The sequence below is a fragment of the Asterias amurensis genome, chromosome 13 (assembly GCF_032118995.1).
Source record: "Asterias amurensis chromosome 13, ASM3211899v1".
Lineage (NCBI taxonomy): Eukaryota > Metazoa > Echinodermata > Asteroidea > Forcipulatida > Asteriidae > Asterias > Asterias amurensis.
Genome location: NC_092660.1, coordinates 15,039,817 through 15,062,263, shown reverse-complemented (window position 1 = coordinate 15,062,263; position 22,447 = coordinate 15,039,817). Strand labels below are relative to the sequence as shown.

The 22,447-nt window shown below is 37.3% G+C and overlaps 1 protein-coding gene across 1 annotated transcript; it reads left to right on the top strand.

Annotated features, from left to right (window-relative positions):
* The first annotated feature begins 1,058 nt into the window (after window positions 1–1,058).
* LOC139946030 (receptor-type tyrosine-protein phosphatase epsilon-like) lies at window positions 1,059–22,025 on the top strand. The gene is made up of 24 exons (XM_071943613.1): window positions 1,059–1,180; window positions 2,088–2,203; window positions 3,557–3,764; window positions 4,306–4,408; window positions 4,941–5,187; window positions 5,411–5,450; window positions 6,356–6,500; window positions 7,304–7,368; window positions 8,077–8,273; window positions 8,865–8,952; window positions 9,837–9,913; window positions 10,829–10,865; window positions 11,223–11,320; window positions 13,024–13,149; window positions 13,484–13,632; window positions 14,668–14,803; window positions 16,077–16,226; window positions 17,495–17,594; window positions 18,102–18,178; window positions 18,643–18,777; window positions 19,533–19,667; window positions 20,090–20,235; window positions 21,266–21,401; window positions 21,859–22,025. The coding sequence occupies exons 3-24, from the start codon at window positions 3,644–3,646 to the stop codon at window positions 21,931–21,933; spliced, it is 2,583 nt and encodes an 860-aa protein (XP_071799714.1). The 5' UTR covers window positions 1,059–1,180; window positions 2,088–2,203; window positions 3,557–3,643; the 3' UTR covers window positions 21,934–22,025.
* The last annotated feature ends 422 nt before the right edge of the window (window positions 22,026–22,447 follow it).

Sequence of the window (22,447 nt, the reverse complement as noted above, 5' to 3'; positions counted from 1 at the left end):
ATAATGCATATGGTTGGAAAGATGTTTTAAAAGTAGAATACAATGATCCACACAAGTTTGCCTCGAAATTGCGTGGTTTTCCTTCTACTGTGCGAACTAACACGGTCGGCCATTTATGGGAGTCAAAATTTTGACCCCCCATAAATGGCCGACGTGTTAGTCGACGAGGTAAAAGGAAAACCACGCAATTTCGAGGCATGTTTGTGTGGATCATTGTATTCCACTTTTACAACATCTTTCTACCCATATGCATTTTATAAAAAGCGGTTACAAACGCTTTTCAAAGACCAACTCGACCGATCCAAGGCAACGTGTTCCTTTAAGAAAAAAAACCACCGGGTTAGATGAAATTCAGGCCGTAGCAGACGGCTGAAAATCGCCTGCACGTGGCTCCAACGACTGAACATTATTATTGGCCTTTATCTGAGCCTTTCTCGAATGTTGTTGCCCTACGTTACTCAAATTAGTCTCTTCCATGCATAGCCTCCTATCCTTCAACACGTTAGTCATTTTTGTGATTCAACTTAGATTTGTGTATTCTTCTCACAGATTCCTGTCCATATGGCATGATTGGACTCCGGCCAAACTGCAGTGATTGCCATGGTAATGACCAATACACAACACGCCAAACATCAATCTGATATTTAATTTGAATTTTGACAAACTCCGTGACCCGAAGGTCAAATTACAGAGTCATTACAATAATTATTTTAAAAAAATAGATTTTTACGCACTATTACTATTGAACGAAATGTTACTGATAGTCAAAATGTGGAGGTCACATAAGGAAAAATATAATTAATATTTGTGTTTATATTTCTCCCTCGTGTAACACAAATCTATTATGAAATATTTTCTTCAGTTCCAGTTAAAGTTAGAAACTTGTCCATCTCTGGAGGACCAGCTGTTCGCCGGAGAGTGCTCTGGGAACCCCCTCAAAACAAATGTCCTGTTGTTGATTATGAAGTCCAGTTTCAACTCGTCATGCGAGATCACTGCCAGATGGTGAACGGTGTTTACGAAACTGCACTCAATACAACAGCCACCGAGTTATCGGCACTGGATTTAGCACCGTATCTACACGCCTACTCCGTCTATAATGTTCGTGTTCTTGCGCGGAACGAAGCGGGATATTCTGAACCTGAAGATGGGAGTCAGTCTTTTACAACACTCTATAAAGGTATCAAGTGATGTTAAATTTGCACAGGATAAAGAAAGTGTGATTTGCACTTTCCAGAGTTCAGTTTAAACAAAATCACAGGCATCGGGTCGGACTTGAACCCACGAACCTTGCAAGAGCAGATGTCTAGCAACCGGAATTGTCCGATACCAAAAGGCAGTTCGAATTTTATTTTAGCTGGCCCACATTACAGCAATGTTGGTCTGAATGTCTCTCATGCTATATATTAAAATAAAATAAAAATGCACTTACTGATTTGGGCTGTGTTGTGGTATTAAATACATGACGGGCAACTCCAATGATAGTAGTATGACGCTCACGGAAAGCAGCTAACTATATCAAAGTTTTTGGAAGGATGCCATACCCGAAGAGATACAGAATCTGAGATTTGGCATCAGTTTGATAAAGTCAAGCGTAGAACGTATTTCTGCACAGCCACAATCATAGGTACGCTTCTTGTTACAAAAAAAACACACCAAAAGGAACAACATATAAGTACATGTATTGAGAAACTCTTTGCAGATCTGGTATGCAAAATTGTTTTCACCATTGACACGGCGATTGTTAATTAATATTTATATAGAACAGTGCAAAACTGATTATATGTAAAACAATGCAAAGGTCAGCCAATAGACCTTTATCATGCTGTCCTCATCGTGGTCATGTTCCTCGTATCGAATAACAATAATTGATGCTTATAATCATTTTGCAATTAGGAACCAGACTACTTTTTTTTTCTTCCAGCCTCAGTTTGGTAACATTGATATCAATGGGAGGGATTCAAAATGGAAGCACCATAATAAAGGTCTATAGGAATCACGCGTGCACAACTCATCAAAGATGGCGGCCAATGACGTGATGTGCAATCCATCTATTTATTTACATCTTTTTTGTTTTACTACGTCAGAGGCATCGGTTTCACCGCCTGGTTTCAACTTGACTTCAATTGGCAGACACAGTTTAGCGTTTGCATGGAGTGAGATACCTTGTGGGAAAAGGAATGGTCAAATAACTGGATACAGGGTAATAATAAGGGAATCAATATGTGGTGAAGAGGTTTTCAACTAGTGGTTTAATCCCAACGAGGCCTGGTTCCTGATAACTTTACCGAGACGAAGTCGAGGTAAACTATCAAGAACCAAGAACCAGGCCACTAGTTGAAAACCGATTCAACACACTTTGATTCCCATTCATAAATACCTTTTCGGTAAAAAAACATCATCAGTTTTTGTCAAAACACTTTTTGTTCAATGATTTCTTTCAACACAACACCCCTCCAGCTATGAAATGGTAAGGCCCTCGGGTAAACAACTCCTTATAAGGAGATTGCTGTGCGCGTCGCGCGTATCGCGTGATGTGGCACAACTGTTCCAGCCGTTGCTCTCGACCAATAGGAATGATGAAACTGTCCTATAAACACAGGTGCAAGCTCGCGTGTCACGCCCATGTTTCAACACTTTTTACTGGTGTTATATCATCCGTCCAAACAACCCCTCGTGATGCCCTTTCGACCAATCAGAATGGATAAACTGTATTGGGTATTTATGAATATATAATAACACATCCAAGTCGTACATATAGCGCTCTACCTATCAACAAGGTACTCAAGGCGCTTATATACATGTTAACACAAAGATAGGTTATTGAAGTTATGAATTCTGAGACCCAACTATGTAGCACCTTGAAAGGGTTTACAAGGTGCTACGGCCAGGAACACCGGGGTAATCACAGCAACTTCTTTATTTGCATACCTCAAACAGATATTTTTAACGTCCTTTCAATATTTGCAAGCCAAACCTATTTGTGTAAAACCTATAGAGGTATCAAGGTAAGACATACTGTTTCTGAACGAAGAAAAACCGAGGCATAGTGTTTCGGGCTACTTCGTTGTGTTGTTCCTTCGGTTTTTGTTTGTTTTCATAAACAGGAACGTGTAGTTTAATAATTAATTTTTTTTTTTAGTAAAGTTGATATTTTAAAACGTACCGAACACCTGATCCAAAACCAACCCCGATCACAAAAAACTGTTTAACGTGATTTTTCTGTTGTGTTATATTGATATTATTATTAGTATCCATTGTTTTGTAAAGGCATCCCAGCCTACAAGCTTTGCTTTAATGGGCCATGCCTCCATACAGTTTTCAGTTTTGTAAAGTCCTATTGTTTGTATTTGTATATTGTTTTTGTATGGAAACAAATGTTGATTGATTTGATTTGATTTGAAGAAGATGTCAATAAGGTTCTGACACTTCCGCAAATAAATTCAACATTTTTTTGTCTTAATAAAAATAAATGTTAATAGCATTTTCAAACTAATCGTCTTTCCCTATTATGAACTAAAGATTGCTGATCGAGTTCTCTTATCCAACTCGTCAGATTCTTTTCAGAGCGACAGAAAAGCCTTATAACGTCAGCTTCAAGCCTCAGAATTCTTACACTTCAGTTAACATATCACATCCTACAATGCAGCAAGACATCACCGGCTTAGAACCATGTACAAAATACGAGATTCTATTAGCAGGGGTGAATGATGCAGGGCCAGGAAAGGAAGCCAAAATGGATGTATTCACCTCAGTAGAAACAGGTATTGTCCCTTGCACGTGCGCACGCGGCGACTGTGCCTCGCCCACCTTTTTGGTGGTTGTTTACGTGTAACGCCTGCTTCGCCTTAAAATGCGCACTTTACTAAATAACGCACAGTGACATTGACCACCAAAATGGCGCATGTGAATTTGGTCAATAGTAGCTGTTTATACATTAAATGCACTGGCCAGTATTGGTAATTGCTCAAAATAATTATTTAAGCTTACCTGGTAAGGAGCAATAGAGAGCTGTTGATAATATAAAACATTGTGAGAAGTAAGGAAGAAAGAGAAAGGGGTCGTTTTGTTTATTCTCACTCAAAAATTAAAAGACTTCAGGCCTGGAGCCCTTTTTGTGCCTGTTATTTATCATGTTTTATTATATAGACCAGAAGCGTATTGTTAAACATATGTATAATTTTTGGTGTAAATATACCAAGTCGACTCGATTGATAAACGAACCCTACATTGATTTAAAAAAATAAATAAAAAATAATTTAGTGTTGGAGCTCAAGCCTGGCCATTGTTTGTTATTTTGTACAGATTTGGGTGCTCCTGCCAAACCAACCAGTGCTTCCTCTTTAACAATAACCTCCTCATCAGTTACCATCGCATTACATCTACCGATATCATCACCCTACATAACGTGAGTATTCTCAGTTACACGCCCAAAGAATAACATCTGTATAGCTTTAGTAGGCCTACTCTTAGTAGTGGTTTCAACAAATCGTCACTGAAGGGCAAATTTAGCTACTGCCGCCAAACTTTCATGTTTGGAGAAAACCGCGTTTGAAGTTAAACCATTTTGAATTTTTTGTTTTCTAAACCGTGCAAATATGTTGTTATTTTAATCACAGTATGTTTAATTAATGAGTAATTAACTGTTAACGCGCATCTGAAAGCACACTACATTTTTTGCAATTAGGGTGTTTTTTCTTCCATTATTCTATTGCAACTTCGACGACCAATTGAGTCCAAAGTTTCACAGATTTGTTAGCATTACTTTATGCATTATGTTGTAATACACCAACAAAGAATACTGGTCTTTGACAATAAACCAAAGGTGTCCAGTGCCTTTAAGCTTTTCTTGTTGTTATATAAAGCATGGAGCAATAAACTGTTCCATGTATAAAGGAATCCCATGAATAAAGGAATCCCATTATTTTTATTGACCTCAGGGGAGTTCAAATTGGTGTTCGGCGAGTGCAGCCCATTGTGACCACTGAGACAAATTCCAGGCGCCTTCGATCATCCAATGCAACAATGACAAACGAATACATAGCAGCAGAACTGCGTAAAAACAGTCTTCCAGAAACCTTCACTGTGGGTGATGGGAAGTCTTATGGTGGATTCCATAACCCAGCTTTGAAGAGTAATACTACGTATGCTATATACCTTGGATCAGTCAGCAGGACATCAGATAAGGTAAGTCAGTCGAAAGGCAAGTTACATTCAAGTTAAATTTTGTCAATAATAACTGCAGTTCTAAAGGACAAAGCGGAGTATACATAAGTATGGAAGAGTTGGGAAATCGACGGCTGGGAGCCTGAAATTTCTGATTGTACTATTTTGAGCCAATAATGCTCAGCATGGTATGATTGATTATTCACAAAGTACCTCAATACTTCTTTAATGTCTTTATGAACAGGAGTTTTCCGTTGTGTGGGGAGAACCACTGAGAATCAAAGGTAATTAAAATGTACAAATAATAATTCGGCAAATCAAGATATGCTTTTCCTGAGGGTTTTTTTATATCAAGACTCTTGTAAAATATTTTAGGTGCAGAGATCCAACAAGAACAACTCAATTTTCAGTTAAAAACTGGCTATTAACTAAAATGTTTTATTTGTACAGCCAATTTACATTTGCCAAACGAGTTTTTCCTGTGTTTCAAATTCAGAATTCGTGCATTCAATTTCGAATTCCTATAGCAATGTGTTCAATTAAGCATTATTATTCAATTTAGCAAAACTGGTTGAACTAGCAAAGCCCTGCGAATTCAAATGTTGTTTTGTTGAATGTTAAGTTGGATGTTTATTTTGATAAGTCGAATGACGCAACATTACTTTTGCCCAGGCTCAAAACGAAATCGAATGACCTTTGAAGGGTCTATGTAACTTGTGTAGGACAAAAAAACACAATGTCCACAGATTTACACTAAACTTCGAAGTTTGAAGACAATGATAGTAAAAAGCTTCCCTGAAAATATTACGTGCTGAGGTGCTGTAGTTTTTGGGAAATGAGTAAAACAATGTCATGAATATAATATATTCGTCTCATAAGACGAAAACTATTTTAATCCTTACCAACATATTTTCATGACATTGTTTTACTCATTTCTCAAAAACTACAGCACCTCAGTAAGTAATATTTCAAGGGAAGCTTACCACTTCCATTATCTTCAAACCCTGTAAGTTTAATGTAAATCTATGGACATTTTGAAAAAGTACCCAAATTTAGCGCGAAATAGAATGGTTTGGTGGTTAAATTGGCTGCCCATTTGCCAAAATTGAGCGAGAAACCCTATATTGTAATGAAATAGTTATTTTTTATAAAGTTACTAAAAAAGGTTGATTCAAACCAACTTTGACAGTGCCAGGAGGTATGTGGGTGCAAGGATACTCTACCCAGAAACCCATTGCAGTTCCAGAGGGTAGTTTTCCGCTGGTTCCCGTTGTAATACCAACGTCGGTTCTTTTCCTCATTGGCTGCGTAGTTACTGCTATCATTTACAGGAGGTAGGTATTTGATCATGTTTACTAGACTGTACATCATTAGGGGAAGTTATACAGCGTTTTGAGTGACATTTCACTTCAAAGTAAGGTGCTTAAAGACACTGAACACTATTGGTAACTACTCAAAATAATTGTTTGCATAAAACGTGCTTGGTAGCAAGCAATCGAGAGCTGTTGATAGTTTAAAACTTTGTGAGAAACAGCTCGCTGAAGTAACATATAGTTTTTGAAGTCATTTCTCACTAAAATTGAATTGAGCTGAGGTCTCGAATTCAAAGCACCTGAAAGCACACAACTTGTGCGACAAAGGTGTTTTTTCTTCCATTTTTCTCTCGCAACTTCGACGTCCAATTGAGTTAAAAATGTTCACAGGTTTGTTATTTTACGCATATGATGAGATACGCCAAGTAAGTAGAGCTGGTTAAAAGGAAATACATATTAATTTGTATTGGCAAAATCAGTCTTAATCACCATCAAAGTAATATTGCTCAACCTCAATAAAGCTTGCACCTTTTGACCGTTTTTGTTATTTGAATTCTACGGCCCCTCCGTGAGATTGACCGAAAGTGCACTACAAAAGTGATGTTTTCAAGGAGATTATAATAACTCTTCGTTTTCCACCCAGCCATACCCTTTATCTGGCGTTCCTTTGTACCCTTCTCCTCCCTCTCCCCTCCCTCCCCACCCCCACCCCCCCCCCTTGATTTGGGGAGAGCCCCAAACCTACTGAAATAGTATTTACTTGATCAATAAAAATTATTTAGTTCTTTATCGACTCAGTAAGCCATAATATTCTCTCTGAACAGGAAAAAGGATACAGGTACACATCATAGCAAGCCAGATGAAATCAGTCATACAAGTAGAGACATTGGTAAGAGTTAATATTACAAACATCAGTAGCCATAAACGAACTTGTAACCCACATTTCACAACATTGTCATTGATCTCCTCTGCTAAACAATTATTGTGGTTTTGGATACTTACTCTTGACGCACATAAGAAACCATTGGCTGTTAAATTTCCATTTTCCAATACATGTCTTCACAGTTCTTACGAAGGGACTGGCATGTCGATTCGACCCTAAACAATATTGTGTGTGTGTTTAAGACTGTAGTCCCGAAATTGCTGTCACTTTCGTATAAATTACAAGAACACGGATGACGAGTCACAACGGCTGATATAAAACCCTTGTTGATTGTCATGCCACTTACTGTTAAAAATTGCCAATTACAGCTACAATGAATATTCTGTATCCCCGATGCAAATTTAACATAATTATTTATATATTAAATCGTTTGCAGTCTTCGCTGCCAAACATAGGATTCGAACTGCCTCTAGCAATCTCGGTGGTCTAGTTGGTATGACACTGCTATAGAATTGCAAAGATCGTGGGTTCGAATCCCACCCAAGTAATATGCCTGTGATTTTTTTTTCACAAACTTCGGGTAAGTACTGAGTATACAGTGCTAACACACATCAGTGTATATGGGTAAAAACAAAAATGAACACAGCTTTAATGCTTTAATAATGAAAATAATGTAAATAATAAACCGTAAAAGACGTGAACATAATATTTTAGACGAGGAGGTAGAAACTTCATTCAGTGCAGTTGAACACAGTCCAGAAAGAAGACCAACTGAAACAAAACCACAGCCAGCCATTCAGCAAGAACAACTACAACCACAAGGAATTGCTCTTACTGAGTTTGAGGATTATGTCAGCGGGAAGAAATCGGAATCACACAATGGCGGCAATGGATTCCTACGTGATTTTGAGGTAATTGACAATGACATAATTAATGAGAGACTTTTGAACGCTATAGGTGGCAGCAGACTTTCCAAGGAGCAATTATTATGGTAAGTATGCTGCCACATAGATTGCCCAAAAGTCTCCCATGGGATCTCCTATATCCACGGTCACATCCCCTACTTCTTAGACACCTTAGACTCGCAAGACACAAACCTCACCTGATAATTATTTTAGTTATCCACTGGGTTCTTGATTTTTGCAAACAAGGAAAACCTTTTACGTGGATTTAGGTGATATCGAGACTTTCATATTGACGTTAACTTTCGTTTGCGTAATTCTCACTTCAGGCCTAAGTAAAGTCGAGACTTTTCCGAATTCCACAAACATTGCTAAACTTGTACGCCTTAATACATTTGCGCAATTATTCGTGGATTTGAATCGCAAAATAAAAGGTTGTATTAAAGATATTTACATTATGATCCTAGTTAAGATTTTGTCAACCGCTGGCAATTTAGCTCCTTCTTTCGTACACAATGAAAAGCTTAAATGAGCTTTAAAACGTATACTTAGTGATAGCTTTGCCTCAATAACTCTATTTTTCTTGAACTTTTCTATCAGAGTTTGCCAGTTGGTCCTCTTCATTTAATCACCGTGGCCAAACATGAACAAAACAAAGAGAAGAATCGATATGTCAACGTCCTTCCCTGTAAGTTTGCTACGGTCTCTCTAAATTTAAAAGAGTGAAAAACACCACTCTTTATAACATTTCGAGCTGTCCCTCATATTATGGCTCTTTAAAAAGAGTGTTGGTTATTTCACTCTTTTAGAGGGGTTTCACTCAAGGACAGAGTGAAAAATCACTCAAAAAGATGCAAACTTCAATCTAAAAGAGTGGAAGACCACTCGAAAAAGATTTGTCCTTCATATGGCTCTTGAAAGAGTGCTTTTTCACTCTTTTTAGATTAAAAGAGATAAAAAGAATCAATAACCAAAATGTTCAACATTATAGAATACGTTTATAGTAACCACTCCTAAAGTTAATGAAGTGCAGCACCTTTCAATATAAAGCAAAATGAGAATCATTTCACTTCGGAGTGATATGGTTATGGGAAAAGATATCAGAATTATTTCTGAATTTTGAATTTGAGAAATGTTATTATTGGGACTGTTTCTTAGATTGTATTATTATTTGAGTTTCGAATAAATTCTTCCTGTGTAGACTAAGCCGCTCCGGATTATCGGCGATATTTCAAAACGCTACCACCTTTTGAAATTAAATTTTCACAGGTTAGTTTATAATAGGATTAAAACGTTCTCTTCAAGTAAAGACACAATTATTATTCCAAAAACTCTGAATATAGTTATATTAAAAAAAAGTAAACAAAGGGAGGAGGTAAAAACTACGAAACCAATTTCCCCGGTAATTTCAAAATATGTAACGGTGGTTTTATTTCTTCAAATTTGTTTGCAAGATCGAGATGCATAGAAGGCGCTCCTTGCTTCAACGATACCGCCTGTACACTATCTTGATTTAATCTAGCAAAATGTAAATGCTACGAAGATGTTTTGGTTCAATTATTTATAACACAGATGACTACTCACGCGTTGTACTGGAGCAGCTTCCGGATGAGCCATTTTCAGATTATATCAACGCAAGTTATATGGACGTGAGTTCTTTATACGCTAGCTGTAAATTTAAAGGCAGTGGACACTATTGGTAATAACTCAAAATAATTATTAGCATAAAACCTTAATTGGTAACTAGTAATAGGGAGAGGTTCGTAGTATAAAACATCGTGAGAAACGGCTCCTTCTGAAGTGATGTAGTTTTCGAGAAAGAAGTAATTTTCCACGAATTTGATTTCGAGACCTCAAGTTTAGAACTTGAGGTCTCGAAATCAAGCATCTGAAAGTACACAACTTCGTGTGACAAGGGTGTTTTTTCTTTCGTAGTTATCTCGCAACTCCGACGACCAATCAAGCTGAAATTTTCACAGGTCGTTATTTTATGTACATGTTGAGATACACCAAGTGAGAAGACTGGATTTTTAACAATTACCAATAGTGTCCACTGCCTTTATCAGGTATTTATACTTTTTATTTTTGTAAAATTTGCACGATTCATCGTGTATGAATTTTGTTACTATATTGTTGGCTTGAATAGTTTTTAATTAGCAACTGCACTTGTTACATGCAAAGTGAACAATTTAAAATGGTAGAGATTGTTGGGGAATAAAAGGAAGAGACAAACAATGTGCTGAATGTGTCTTTTCGAAAATGTCAAATAACACATAGGCCTACTTGCAATGACAAATATAATGCACTTGCAGAGAGAAATTTCACATACTTTTCTTTAGTTGGTTTGTATACATAGTCTTATTCTGTATATTATTTCCCAAAGGGACAAACATAATATGTAAATTGGTTTAATAAAAAAAAACATTTCAAATTGGTCAAAGTCTTTCGATAAGACACAATTACCCAATTTAAATACTCCATGATGTCACCCCCACCACATGACTCCCATGCTTGTGTGCCTTTCTCTTGAGTTTTTATTTCTCAATAATTTGTTTTCTATGCAGGGTTTCAATAAGCCGAATGCATACATTGCGTGTCAAGGTAAGGAAACTCCGTTCTTTGCGGTTTTTATCTTAAAAGGGCGCGGTTCAAACCTAAGGACCGTTCATCTCGATTCAGTTTTCGTTAATGTTCGCAAAGTTGGTATATTTTTTCTTGCGTTAGAAAAGAAACTCACTTTGGAAACCGAGGTTAGCAAACGGGGGACTTACCTCGGTGATCCCCGGACCGTTCCATTTTCCCTCGGCTGTGCCTCGGGAAAATAGAGGCACTCCGGGGATCACCTCGGGAGTCGTAGTTTTAACCGTGGCACTCGAAGCAGTCAATAATTGTATACTATACCATCGCAAACTATCAATGGTTATTTCAAGAATAGTAATTTAACTTGATTATTCTTAGGTCCAACCAATGCCTCTATTGATGACATGTGGCGGATGGTGTGGCAGCAGAATACAGCCACTATAGTCATGCTCACTAACCTAGAGGAGGGGCACAAGGTAAATTAATCTCAAGTATTTCACCCCGAAAGTTTTTGACAAAATATGGAGACCGCCAATAATAAGGACTAGATAGCTCCAGTAGCACTTGAACCCATCACAGATGTTGCAGATTCAAATCACTCTTTATAGTCAATAATTTCTTTGTTCAGCCCAAAAGTGTTTCTATTCACTGTCGGGAATGTCAGGAAGGATGACTGAATGCTTTTTGGTAATCCTGCAATTAAAAAAACATTTCAAGCTTAAAGACCTTGGACACTATTGGTAATTGTCAAAGACCAGTCTTCTTACTTGGTGTATCTCAACATATGCATGAAATAACAAGCCTGTGAAAATTTGAGCTCAATTGGTCGTCGAAGATGCGAGATGGTGATGAATGAAAAAAAACCTTGTCACACGAAGGTGTGTGCTTTCAGATGCGTTATTTCGAGACCTCAAATTCTAAATGTGAGGTCTCGAAATCAAATTCTTGGGAAGTTACTTCTTTCTCGAAAACTACGTCACTTTAGAGGGAGACGTTTCTCACAATGCTTTATACTATCAACCTCTCCCCATTACTCGTTACCAAGTAAGGTTTTATGCTAATAACTATTTTGAGTAAATACCAACAGTGTCCGCTGCCTTTAAGGGGTTCATTCTACAACTTGTTTTGATGTTGAGACGTTTCTTGATAAGAATGTCGGCTGTGTGATGTCCCTCACTGTTTTTATCTGGTTACAAATATTTTATCATACACATGATGATTATGAGAACACCCGTCGTAAAAGGCACTGGACACCTATGATAATTGTCAAAGACCAGGGGCCAATTTCAAAGAGCTGCTTAAGCAAAAAATTTGCTTAAGCACGAAAATAGCTCGCTTATTTTACACATGTTACTGGCCAAAATTTCATGCCATATACATTGCTTCTGACTAGTATTTAGCTGTTGTTTACTTAGCATAACAATTGAGTGGAGTCTTGGCCGGTAATTTGATTTTACTAAGCATAAGCAATTAATTTTTTGCTTAAGCAAAATTTTGTGCTTAAGCAGCTTTATGAAATTGGGCCCAGTATTCACATTTGTTGTATTCAAACATGCACAAAATAGCATACCTGTAAAAAGTTTGACTCAACTGGTCATCGAAGTTACAAGAAAATAAGGAGAGAAAAGAAACACCCTTGTTGCACAAATTGGTGTGCTTTCAGCTACCTAACAAAGGCTTCAGGCTTGAAGTTGTTCGGTTTTATAAGATTTTTGTTTGTTTATTTCCAAAGATCACAATATAAAATCTGATATAAAACAAATATTTGAGTGAGAAACTAACTCTTTCTTAAGAAATACGACACTTCTAAGGGGGGCCGTTTCTCACACTATCAACAGCTCTCCGTTACTCGTTACCAAGTAAGTTTTTTTCCTAACGATTTTTTTGAGTAACTACCAAAAGTGTTCAGTGCCTTTAAGTTTGTCTCACAAACCTCGATGGCACTTCATGGCGTATTTGACTGGAGTGCTTTTTATTGTTCAGTGTTCAATTCAATTCACTAGGATTATTATTCCAAACTCTATTGTTTTTAATAATTCAATATGAGAAGTTACCCAGTACATAGAAAGGGGAAAAGGGGGGAAAAACACGTATATAAAACAAACTAATATATATTGTTAAAGTGAATAATAAATAAATAACTAGGAATAAACTATGTACAATATTTCTTTTTTATCAGATTAAATGTGAGAAGTACTGGCCAGATCAGACGGCAGTTTATGGCAACATCATAGTCAACGGAAACATGGAAGAGAAACACGATCATTACGTCATTCGTGACTTTCTCGTTGCTTCTAAGTTACAGGTAAGGCTGTGTTACAATGTTAATTTTCTATATTTCCAGGCAAGATTGTGACGTGAGGATGAATTCTCTAGGTTTGTGACTTACTGATGTAGTTTCTTGATCAATGAATTATTCCCAAAGTCCCACTATTTGGTTAATTTATTAGGCTTATTGAAATACTTATTGTTTTAGTTACATCTTTACACTTCAAGCTGTTATTAAATTTAATATGCCGATGCGTCCTTGTGTTTAGAAGTATTGACTTCTCAATGGGCCAGTCAATGAGTTGCTACAGTGAATGGTTCAGTTTTCAACCAAATATTGATGCTTTGTGACTCGCTGATTTCTATTTCAGGAACGATGTTCAAGAAATGTCCGTCAATATCACTTCTGTACATGGCCAGATATGGGTTTGCCTGATGACCCTAGTGTATTTGTTAATTTCATCCAACTCATCAAAGAGTGCAACCCCAAGAAGGCTGGACCAATGATTGTACACTGCAGGTGTGTAAAAGAGTTTCACTATTCCTATTGGTGGAGAGCGCGTCACGTGGGGGTGTTTTAACGGTTGGAAATGACCAAAATGGTCGTTTATAGCCTGTTGTTTTCGGGTACGTTTAGATGCACACTACGCGCACGAATGCATGTCCGAAAACTGTCAGTTATAAAGATGCAGCACACGTACAGAGTTCAAGGATGTCGGAAAATGTATAAGCTGTATACAGAGTTTCATTCATACTTTATTACGTTTTTTAACCAAAAAGGCATTGATGAATGGGAATAAAGAAGGTAGCGACGAGTTCTTAAACTGCCGTTCAAAACCTTGCAGGGTCGTGGGCGTGCGATAAAGGCCATCGCGATTTTAAACCAGTTTAAGAACTCGTCGCTACCCTTTTAGAAAAATGACTGAATTCATGATCACTTTGCAATGACCAACCTCCACCTGAAGGGGTGTCGTGGCAAAGCTCTGATTGGCCCAATTTCAAAGAGCTGCTTAACGGCCGAGGTTGTGCTTACTGTGCGATTTCCATTTAATAGCGATGCTAAATCGTAAGCGCATGAAAAGGCATGCTAACATTTCGGTGCTTACTGCAAGAAAATTAATGACGTCACAATGCAAATCCATGGCGAACGTGCAAGATGGCCGCCTAATTTTCTTGCTAACTTGTAAAATACGCTTACACCTCAGCAAATTGTGTCTGCTACAGTAAGCACGAAAGTTCGCTTACCGTTAAGCAGTGCTATGAAATTGGACCCTGGTGTATCTGATCAGCAGAGTGTGGGTTCGAGTCCCGGTCGTGATACTTGTGTCCTTAAGCAAAACACATTTGCTTCATCCGTCGAGTGGGACGTAAAGCTGTATGTCCCGTGTGTTGTTTTAACAACGACAACACACGTAAAATACCCCAGTACAATAACACACTTATCGCAAAGAGAAGGGGTTCGCCCGGTGTTTATAATCAACCATAAGGTTGCACTAAAAAGGAAGAATTTTATCTGAGTCTGAAGTCATTGGTTTATTCCTCATTTTTTTTACAGTGCAGGAATTGGCCGGACTGGGGTGTTCATTGTCTTGCACTCAATGTTTGAGAAGGCTAAGATAGAGGCCAGAGTGGACGTCTGGAACTTCGTTTGTGCAATGCGAGAACAGAGGCTGCACATGATTCAAACTGCGGTGATTCTATAGAGTCGTATCATTCAATTCAATTCACATGTCATTCCATACTGTCAAAAACACAGCATTGAAGAATGTACTACTAGAGAGGCTATACTTCAAAGAAACGGAGCATTATGGAGGCCGAATTGATTAGCCGAGACTTGTTGTAATCAGCCTGTGGACAGACAGAGACAGGACATACAGAGGACGTACGAATAGGAACAAAACAACCAACAAACAACAACAATCCTTATCTAAAATGAAAATAATGATGTACAATTTTGTATATGTATATCTAAAAAAGAACAACTTTTGGTGATATACCAAGTCTAGCAAAGCAGTAGATATTGAAAGAAAGCGATGTTACATACTGAAAGAAAGATGATGACTCTTTTGAAGGGGGCCTTAAAGACAGTGGACACTGTATATAATTGTCAAAGACAGTTGGTGTTTCTCAACATAAGCATAAAATAACAAACCTGTGAAAATTTGAGCTCAATCGGTCGTCGAATTTGCGAGATAATAATGAAAGGAAAAAACACCCTTGTCACACGAAGTTGTGTGCTCTCTAATGCTTGATTTTGAGACCTCAAATTCTAAACTTGAGGTCTCGAAATCAGATCCGTGGAAAATTACTTCTTTCTCGAAAACTACGTCACTTCAGAGGGAGCTGTTTCTCATAATGTTTTATACCATCAACCTCTCCCCATAACTTGCAATCAAGAAAGGTTTTATGGTTATGTTTATTTTGACTAATTGCCAATAGTGTCCACTGCCTTTAAAACGGTTCACTGGCGGTTGGCTTTTGATTTCTTTTTCAATGGCATTCCACAAGTGGGCACCATGCACTCGAAGGGTGTTTATATCGAGATAAGTCTATCGTGTACTAATCTGTATCATGCAAACTAATTACCTTGTCAATAAGTATTTCACTACGCATTTATTTTGAGTGGGGCTCTTTTTTCACTCTGACTTCTCTGTCTTTACTTTAAAGTTTACCGACAGTCATTTTGATGCGTATTAGATTGTGGATGTTGCTTGAGAGTGGTATCAGAAAATTGTTTCATGGTTGATTGGGTGGATGCAGGACCAAATTTCGTAGGCTGCTTAAAACAGACATCAATAATTGTTTGCTTAGCAGAAATAAGCAGGACACCAGTCAAAATTGTACATGAGAAATGGTATTGTGGCTGGTAACCTTATTCTAGTAAGCATCACTTTGTTGTGCTGAGCTTCTTTTTATGCTTAAGCATCTCTATGAAATTGGACCATGGGTATGTTTTATGTTTAGGTCCAGTATGAGTTTCTCTTTGATGTTCTTCATGAGACAATCCTAAGTGGAGATACAGCAATACGGCAAGATAGCTTCTTAGCTAACCTAGCTTCCCTGAAGAAGGTTACAACGTCAACAGGAAAGTCTGGATTACAGCAACAGTTAGAGGTGAGGACTTTGTGTTTATTTTCTGGTTGTTTATTTAAAACCCTCCGATGACCCACTGTTCGGTCTTTAGTCTGTAGACCTGTATACCGCCAGAGGCTTAAAATGACCGGTGGCTGCTGTAGTCACCGGCACCTTGTAAACCCTTGTAAGGTGCTAACTAATTGGATCTCAGAATTCATCTCTGCAATAACCTATCTTTCTGAAAGTTTGTGTGTACCCGGCGCCTTGAGTACCTTGTTGGTAGATACGTTCACTATATAAGTTTTCGATGTTATTGTTATATTGAAATAATAATACAAGTTCCCGCATTCCCCGTCGGGGCTGGGCAGTATTGTAGAGTTGTACTAAACAAAGTATTAGATCACTTTTAAGAATTAAACACGGTAAATAATGTGGCGTCAAAGCACTACTCATCGAGTTCTGCAGTTACACATAAGTTGGCAAACATGGCTGACTAATAGGAAATTGTTAATAGGCATACTATAATAGTCACCCACAATGCAGTTGGTAAACTTGTCAGTGTGCAGGGATTGCCAGGGTTATATTATAGTAATAGTTACATACTTTAATATTCCATAAACTGTGTTGAAACAATTGAAAACCAAATATTACTTTTGGGTGTGAGCTGTGCTGTTATGTTTCTATTATTTTGTATATTGATTAAATTAACGCATCTTTAAAGGCACTGGACACTATTGGTAATTACTAAAAATAATTGTTCCCATAAAGACTTACTTGGTAGCAAGCAATGGAGAGATGTTGATTGTGTAAAACAATCTAAGAAACGGCTCCCTCTGAAGTAATGCAGTTTTCGATAAAAAGGGAATTTTCCTTTAAAACATTTGAATTTGATTTCGAGACCTCACTATCAAGCATATGAAAGCGCACCACTTCCTGTGACGATGGTGTTTTTCTTGATCTCGCAACTTCGACGACCTATTGAGTTCAAATTTTCACAGGTTTGTTATTTATTCTGTGCATATGTTGAGATACACCACACCAAGTAAGAAGACTGGTCTTTGACAATTACCAAAGGTGTGCAGTGTCTTAAAAAAATGATAGTTAACAAAACATTTGAGTTAAACACTTATAACATGAATTTTGAAGAAGGTCAGGTTAGGCCTAAACATTATTTTAGTTTCAAAGTATGGTGGAAGTTCACCCTAGTAATTCAGGCACTAGTTTTCTTTGTACCTTTCAAATTTACTTTTCGCCGTTAGTTTTTTTAACATTAATTTGGGTGGTGTAAAAACCTTTTACTTTGGCAGAAACTCAATTTAGTGACTAAACCGGTCAACCGTGGTGATTGCCAGGCGGGTCAGACGCAAGAAAATGCTCATAAGAATAGGTACCCAGATCAAATACCTGGTAAGTGGTTCCATTTATTGATTGTTAGGGAAAGTTTAATTCATAAATTTATTGTTTACTTTCTTTTCTTGGGGAGGGGGGGGGGCAACTAGACCTTAACTTGATTGATTAATAGTGTATATATCGAATCAATAATGTTGTTCCATTTTCTTTCAATCTAACTCGGGGAAGATGGTTGCAAACGGTCTGAGCAGTGGTTGGGGGTTGCAGCCTGCCTCAATACCCCCCCCCCCCTGTTGACGCCACTCACAGACACGCACAACCAAATTCACATTCAACCTTTTTAATAACACTTATACTTTGGTGTACACGATTTGTTGTTTTAACATATCGAATTTTTCTCTTGTTTTCACATTATGAAGTATTAATTGTTGATATGGCCGTTGCTGTTTTTCTTTCTTTTTGCTGTTTTGCTGTTTGCTTTGGGTTGATATCCTTTGATGTATTTTTCATATATAGATATGTAACCCCAGTATTAAAATATTAATAAGAATTGTGATTTTACAGTTGATCGATTTAGGCCTCATTTGATGAGTGGTGGAAGGGAAGGCAGCACAGATTACATCAATGCCAGTTTCCTAAACGTAAGAGAACACAATTATTTGCAAATAATCATAAGCTTCTGAATATTTAGGACATTATTTCTCTTAATTTCACTTGAGAATATTTACGTTTGGTGACACTTTTGAGAAGGGGGCAATTATTTTCCTCTAACTGTTTTTGCTGGCTAGGGGAAGACTATAACCTACTAGGAAATTTGGGAAATGCTCTCGGCATGCATGACTTAAACATTCTGTAGCCATTGGTACACAATAAAGATCACCCTTGTTTAATTGACGCTTTCCAGATTAAATAATTGTTCAGCATTCGATAAAGCCTAATTAGCCGTGGCATGGTTCTACACAATAGTGTTTTTCCAACTTACTTCAGTTGTGGTGTTTAGGGAAACATTTACAAATTGACAATAAGTCTTGTCATAGTTATCTTCGGCCCTATACTTACCGTCTTGGCATGTTGTACATCATAGCTGTATTCTTAATTTTTACAGAGTCCTAGCTGTAAGGGGGTGTATATAGTTACCCAAATGCCTTTGCCTCATACTGTCAATGATATGTGGAGGATGGTCAATGACTACAGTGTGAGTTGCATTGTTATGCTGAACCCTAAACATGACACGAACCACGTAAGTATTTCTCTGATGGAGGCTTATATTAGTTATTTTTTTTGTAAAAGTAGTTTTCTATTCTAAAGAACTCCTGACGGAGGTGGATGATCCCTTCATCGTTAAAGGCACTGGACACTATTGGTAATTACTCAAAATAATTGTTAGAATACCAACTTTAACGAGCAATGGAGAGCTGTTGATAGTATACAACATTGTGAGAAACGGCTCCCTCTGAAGTAACGTAGTTTTTGAGAAAGAAGTTATTTCTCACTGAAATGTTTGAATTGAATTCGAGATTATTTGCATATTATGTTGATCGATACACGAAGAAGACTGGTCTTTGACAATGTTACCAAAGGTGTCCAGTGTCTTTACGGTTGATCTGTACAGTAATGTGTTCAACTGCTAAGTTGCACATCTATGGGGTTGCAATAAATGAGTATTCTATCCCATATTATAGATAAGACACACTTCTTATAAGTTGTACATTAATACAAGTCATCGAAAGGATCTTAAGACTAGTATATGTAATCCTCCGAAGAGGTTGATAGCACGCGATTTTAAAACTAAAGAAGAAAGAACACCCCGTACGTACTGGTTTTATTTTTGTATTTTTATGCTGTATTAATTTTATTATTCTAACGATGATGCTGATTATTATAAATTTTTATTTGTCTTTTTTTTATGTTTATGTATATCTATTAACATATTTTTTAGGGGTGGAGGTTGTATTGTTGTTTTGTTTTATTTGGAATGTATTTTTATTGTTTCAGTCATGTGGACAATACTGGCCCGAGGAACAATCACCCATAAAAAGTGGTAGTTTCATGATTAAACTGCACTATACCGAACGGATTGATGACAACATAATTGTGCAATACATGACATTGGTAACGTGTGGCAAGCAGGTAATACAATCCTTTTTAAATTCACCCCTTCATTTGAAGGATTTTGGTACTTTTTGTTACACCGTTTGAAGATAATGTTATAGTTGAAAGCTTACCTTTAAATTTGACTAGCTGAGTTTTTAAGAAATGAGTAACACAATGTCACGATAATATAATGCCACGAAGATATAATAGTGCAAGCACGATACAAACTAAAATATGCTTATACTTTTTTCGAAATAGAAAATGTGACCAAACGTCGTTTGACAAAGTACAAAGTTTGGGGGAAACAGACTCATAAAGTGTAGAATCGTGACTATACAATGCACACGCCTTCGGCTCGTCAATCTTGTCACGAATCAACACTTTTCTCGTCCATTCTACTAACATTAAAACCTGCTATGAAGTCAAAATGCCAATTTCCATACATTAACTTTCAACAGAAGCCGCGTTTGATATGCCAACTACAGCTCCTGGACTGGCCCAATAAAGGTTTACCATCGTCTTGTAAATCTGTCTTGAAGCTAGTAAAAGCAGTGAAGAAATGGAAGCAAGAACATGGAAAACATCGAGTAGCTGTGCAGTGCATGTAAGAGAACTAGTCCAAAAAAAAAAAAAAACAAGTCTGGCTTGTCATGGCAGGGATCTGCAGGACCTTTTACTACAATTGAACAAACTTTGATCCGCAATGTGGGCCTCACAAATATAAATGATCAGTTCGGAAAGTTGTGGTACAAAGATTTTGTTCAAGGATTCTCTCCCTTTAACAAAATAACTCTTTAAAAGCACTTATTAAGGAAGGTCCAAGGTTTCAGCGTCAATGTATAGTTGTATATTTCTTTTGATCTTTGGAATAAAGGAACAAAAATATATAAAATTATATAAAAAATATGTCCTCTTACTTTCATTACCTGTGTCTAATGAGCCATTTTGAGATATGGTGGACACATTACTATAACACTATAACGTTTGTGTAAACAAACGAAACTGTGAGCTCCTATATTGGGCACCATACTACACAAATGCTAAAGGGTCCCGTATGAACCGACCCGATGTGTGTGGCCTCAATTTTATTGTGGTAAATAATTATGTCACACCCAATTCTTTAAAGACAGTGTACACTATTGGTAATTGTCAAAGAGCAGTCTTCTCACTTGCTGTATCTCAACATATGCATAAAATAACCAACCTGTGAAAATTTGAGCTCGATTGGTCGTCGGAGTTGCGGGATAACTATGAAGGAAAAGAACACCCTTGTCACACGAAGTTGTGCGATTTCAGATGCTTGATTTCGAGACCTCAAGTTCTAAACTTGAGGTCTCGAAATCAAATTCGTGGAAAATTACTTCTTTCTCCAAAACTAGGTCACTTCAGAGGGAGCTGTTTCTCACAATGTTTTATACTATCAGTCTCTCCCCATCACTCGTTTCCAAGTAAGGTTTTATGCCAATAATTACTTTGAGTAATTACCAATAGTGTCCACTGCCTTAAAAAAAAAAACATAGTTTACTTGAACATTATTGAGTATTATTGTGTGCGCCCCCCCCCCCCCCGCATGTAAAAGAAATTGTATTACTGCTAAATTTACCGGTTATGATTGTTTTGCGGTATGTTTTCAGTGACGGTGAGGGCGCAAGTGGTACATTCTGTGCTCTTTTAAACATTATGGAGAAACTGGAGGATGAAAAGGTGGTGGATGTTTTCCAGACAGTGAAGACGACCAGAGCAACTTGCCCTAGATTAGTATTGTCACTGGTAAGTATAAGAATAACAACTAGACATCAAGGGGCCGTATTCACGAAGCCCTCGTAAATTGGTCACTTAAGTGGTTCTTAAGACTTTAGTAAGACTTTAGTAAACCCTTATGTGTTATTCATGAAGCATTCTTACCGGTTTACTACCGCGTTACTTACTAAACTAGTAAGGACTTACGCACTCGATTGAAGTTACGAGTACTTCGTGGATATGACGCAACTCGCTAAGAACGAACTAGTAGCACGTAAGTGCTTACTAAAGGCCTAAGAAGGCTTCATGAATAAGGCCCCAGGGGTGCCTCACTGTACAAACCTTCGGGAATGTCTAATATCCGTTAATATAGAAAGCAATACTAATATTCGCTGTACAAAAACAGAGTGAATGTCAAATATCCAATATCAATCTTACTTACTGTCATCTTTTCATTGTCATTGTTTTTTTGTTGTTTTTTGTACAGGCGCACTACACGTTTCTATATGAAGCAGTGAAGACTTATCTTAACCAGGACGTCGTGTATGAAAACCTCTTGTAATGACCATTCACAGAATAGGATGCTAGGATGATATCTTCCTCGTCGAAAAAAAGAGAGAGAGTTCACAATATGCAACGGGAACATTGATACATTAAAAGCACTGGAAACCATTGGTAATTACCTCAAAATAGTTGTTGGCCTAAAAACTTACTTGCGAGCGATTCAGGCTGTTGATAATACATGTATAAAACATATGAGAAGCGGCTCCCTCTCTGGAGTAACGAAGTTTTTGAGGACGGTAATTTCTCACTCAAATTATGAAAGACTTCAGACCTGGAGCCTTTTATTGTCAGCTATAAGCACAAGTATTTGTGCTCAAGGGAGTCTTGGTCCTCAAATAGTTATTGTTGTAAATTGTATGTCAATAAAACTGACAAAACGGTGATTGGTTGGGCCTATTTATTAATTTATTTTATTTATTTCCTCAAAGCCTCCAAAAATGGAGAAGATAAAAAGATTTATAAAAATTACATCAAATATACAGTATAAGGGATATTAACACGTAAATAAAGAA

Bases quoted from the DNA above. Each gene is read 5' to 3' on its own strand.
- LOC139946030 (XM_071943613.1), top strand. From the start codon at position 3,644: ATGCAGCAAGACATCACCGGCTTAGAACCATGTACAAAATACGAGATT. The intron at 11,321-13,023 runs GTAAATTAATCT...CTTTTTTATCAG, and splicing joins ACCTAGAGGAGGGGCACAAG to ATTAAATGTGAGAAGTACTG. The intron at 14,804-16,076 runs GTGATTCTATAG...TTTTATGTTTAG, and splicing joins TGCACATGATTCAAACTGCG to GTCCAGTATGAGTTTCTCTT.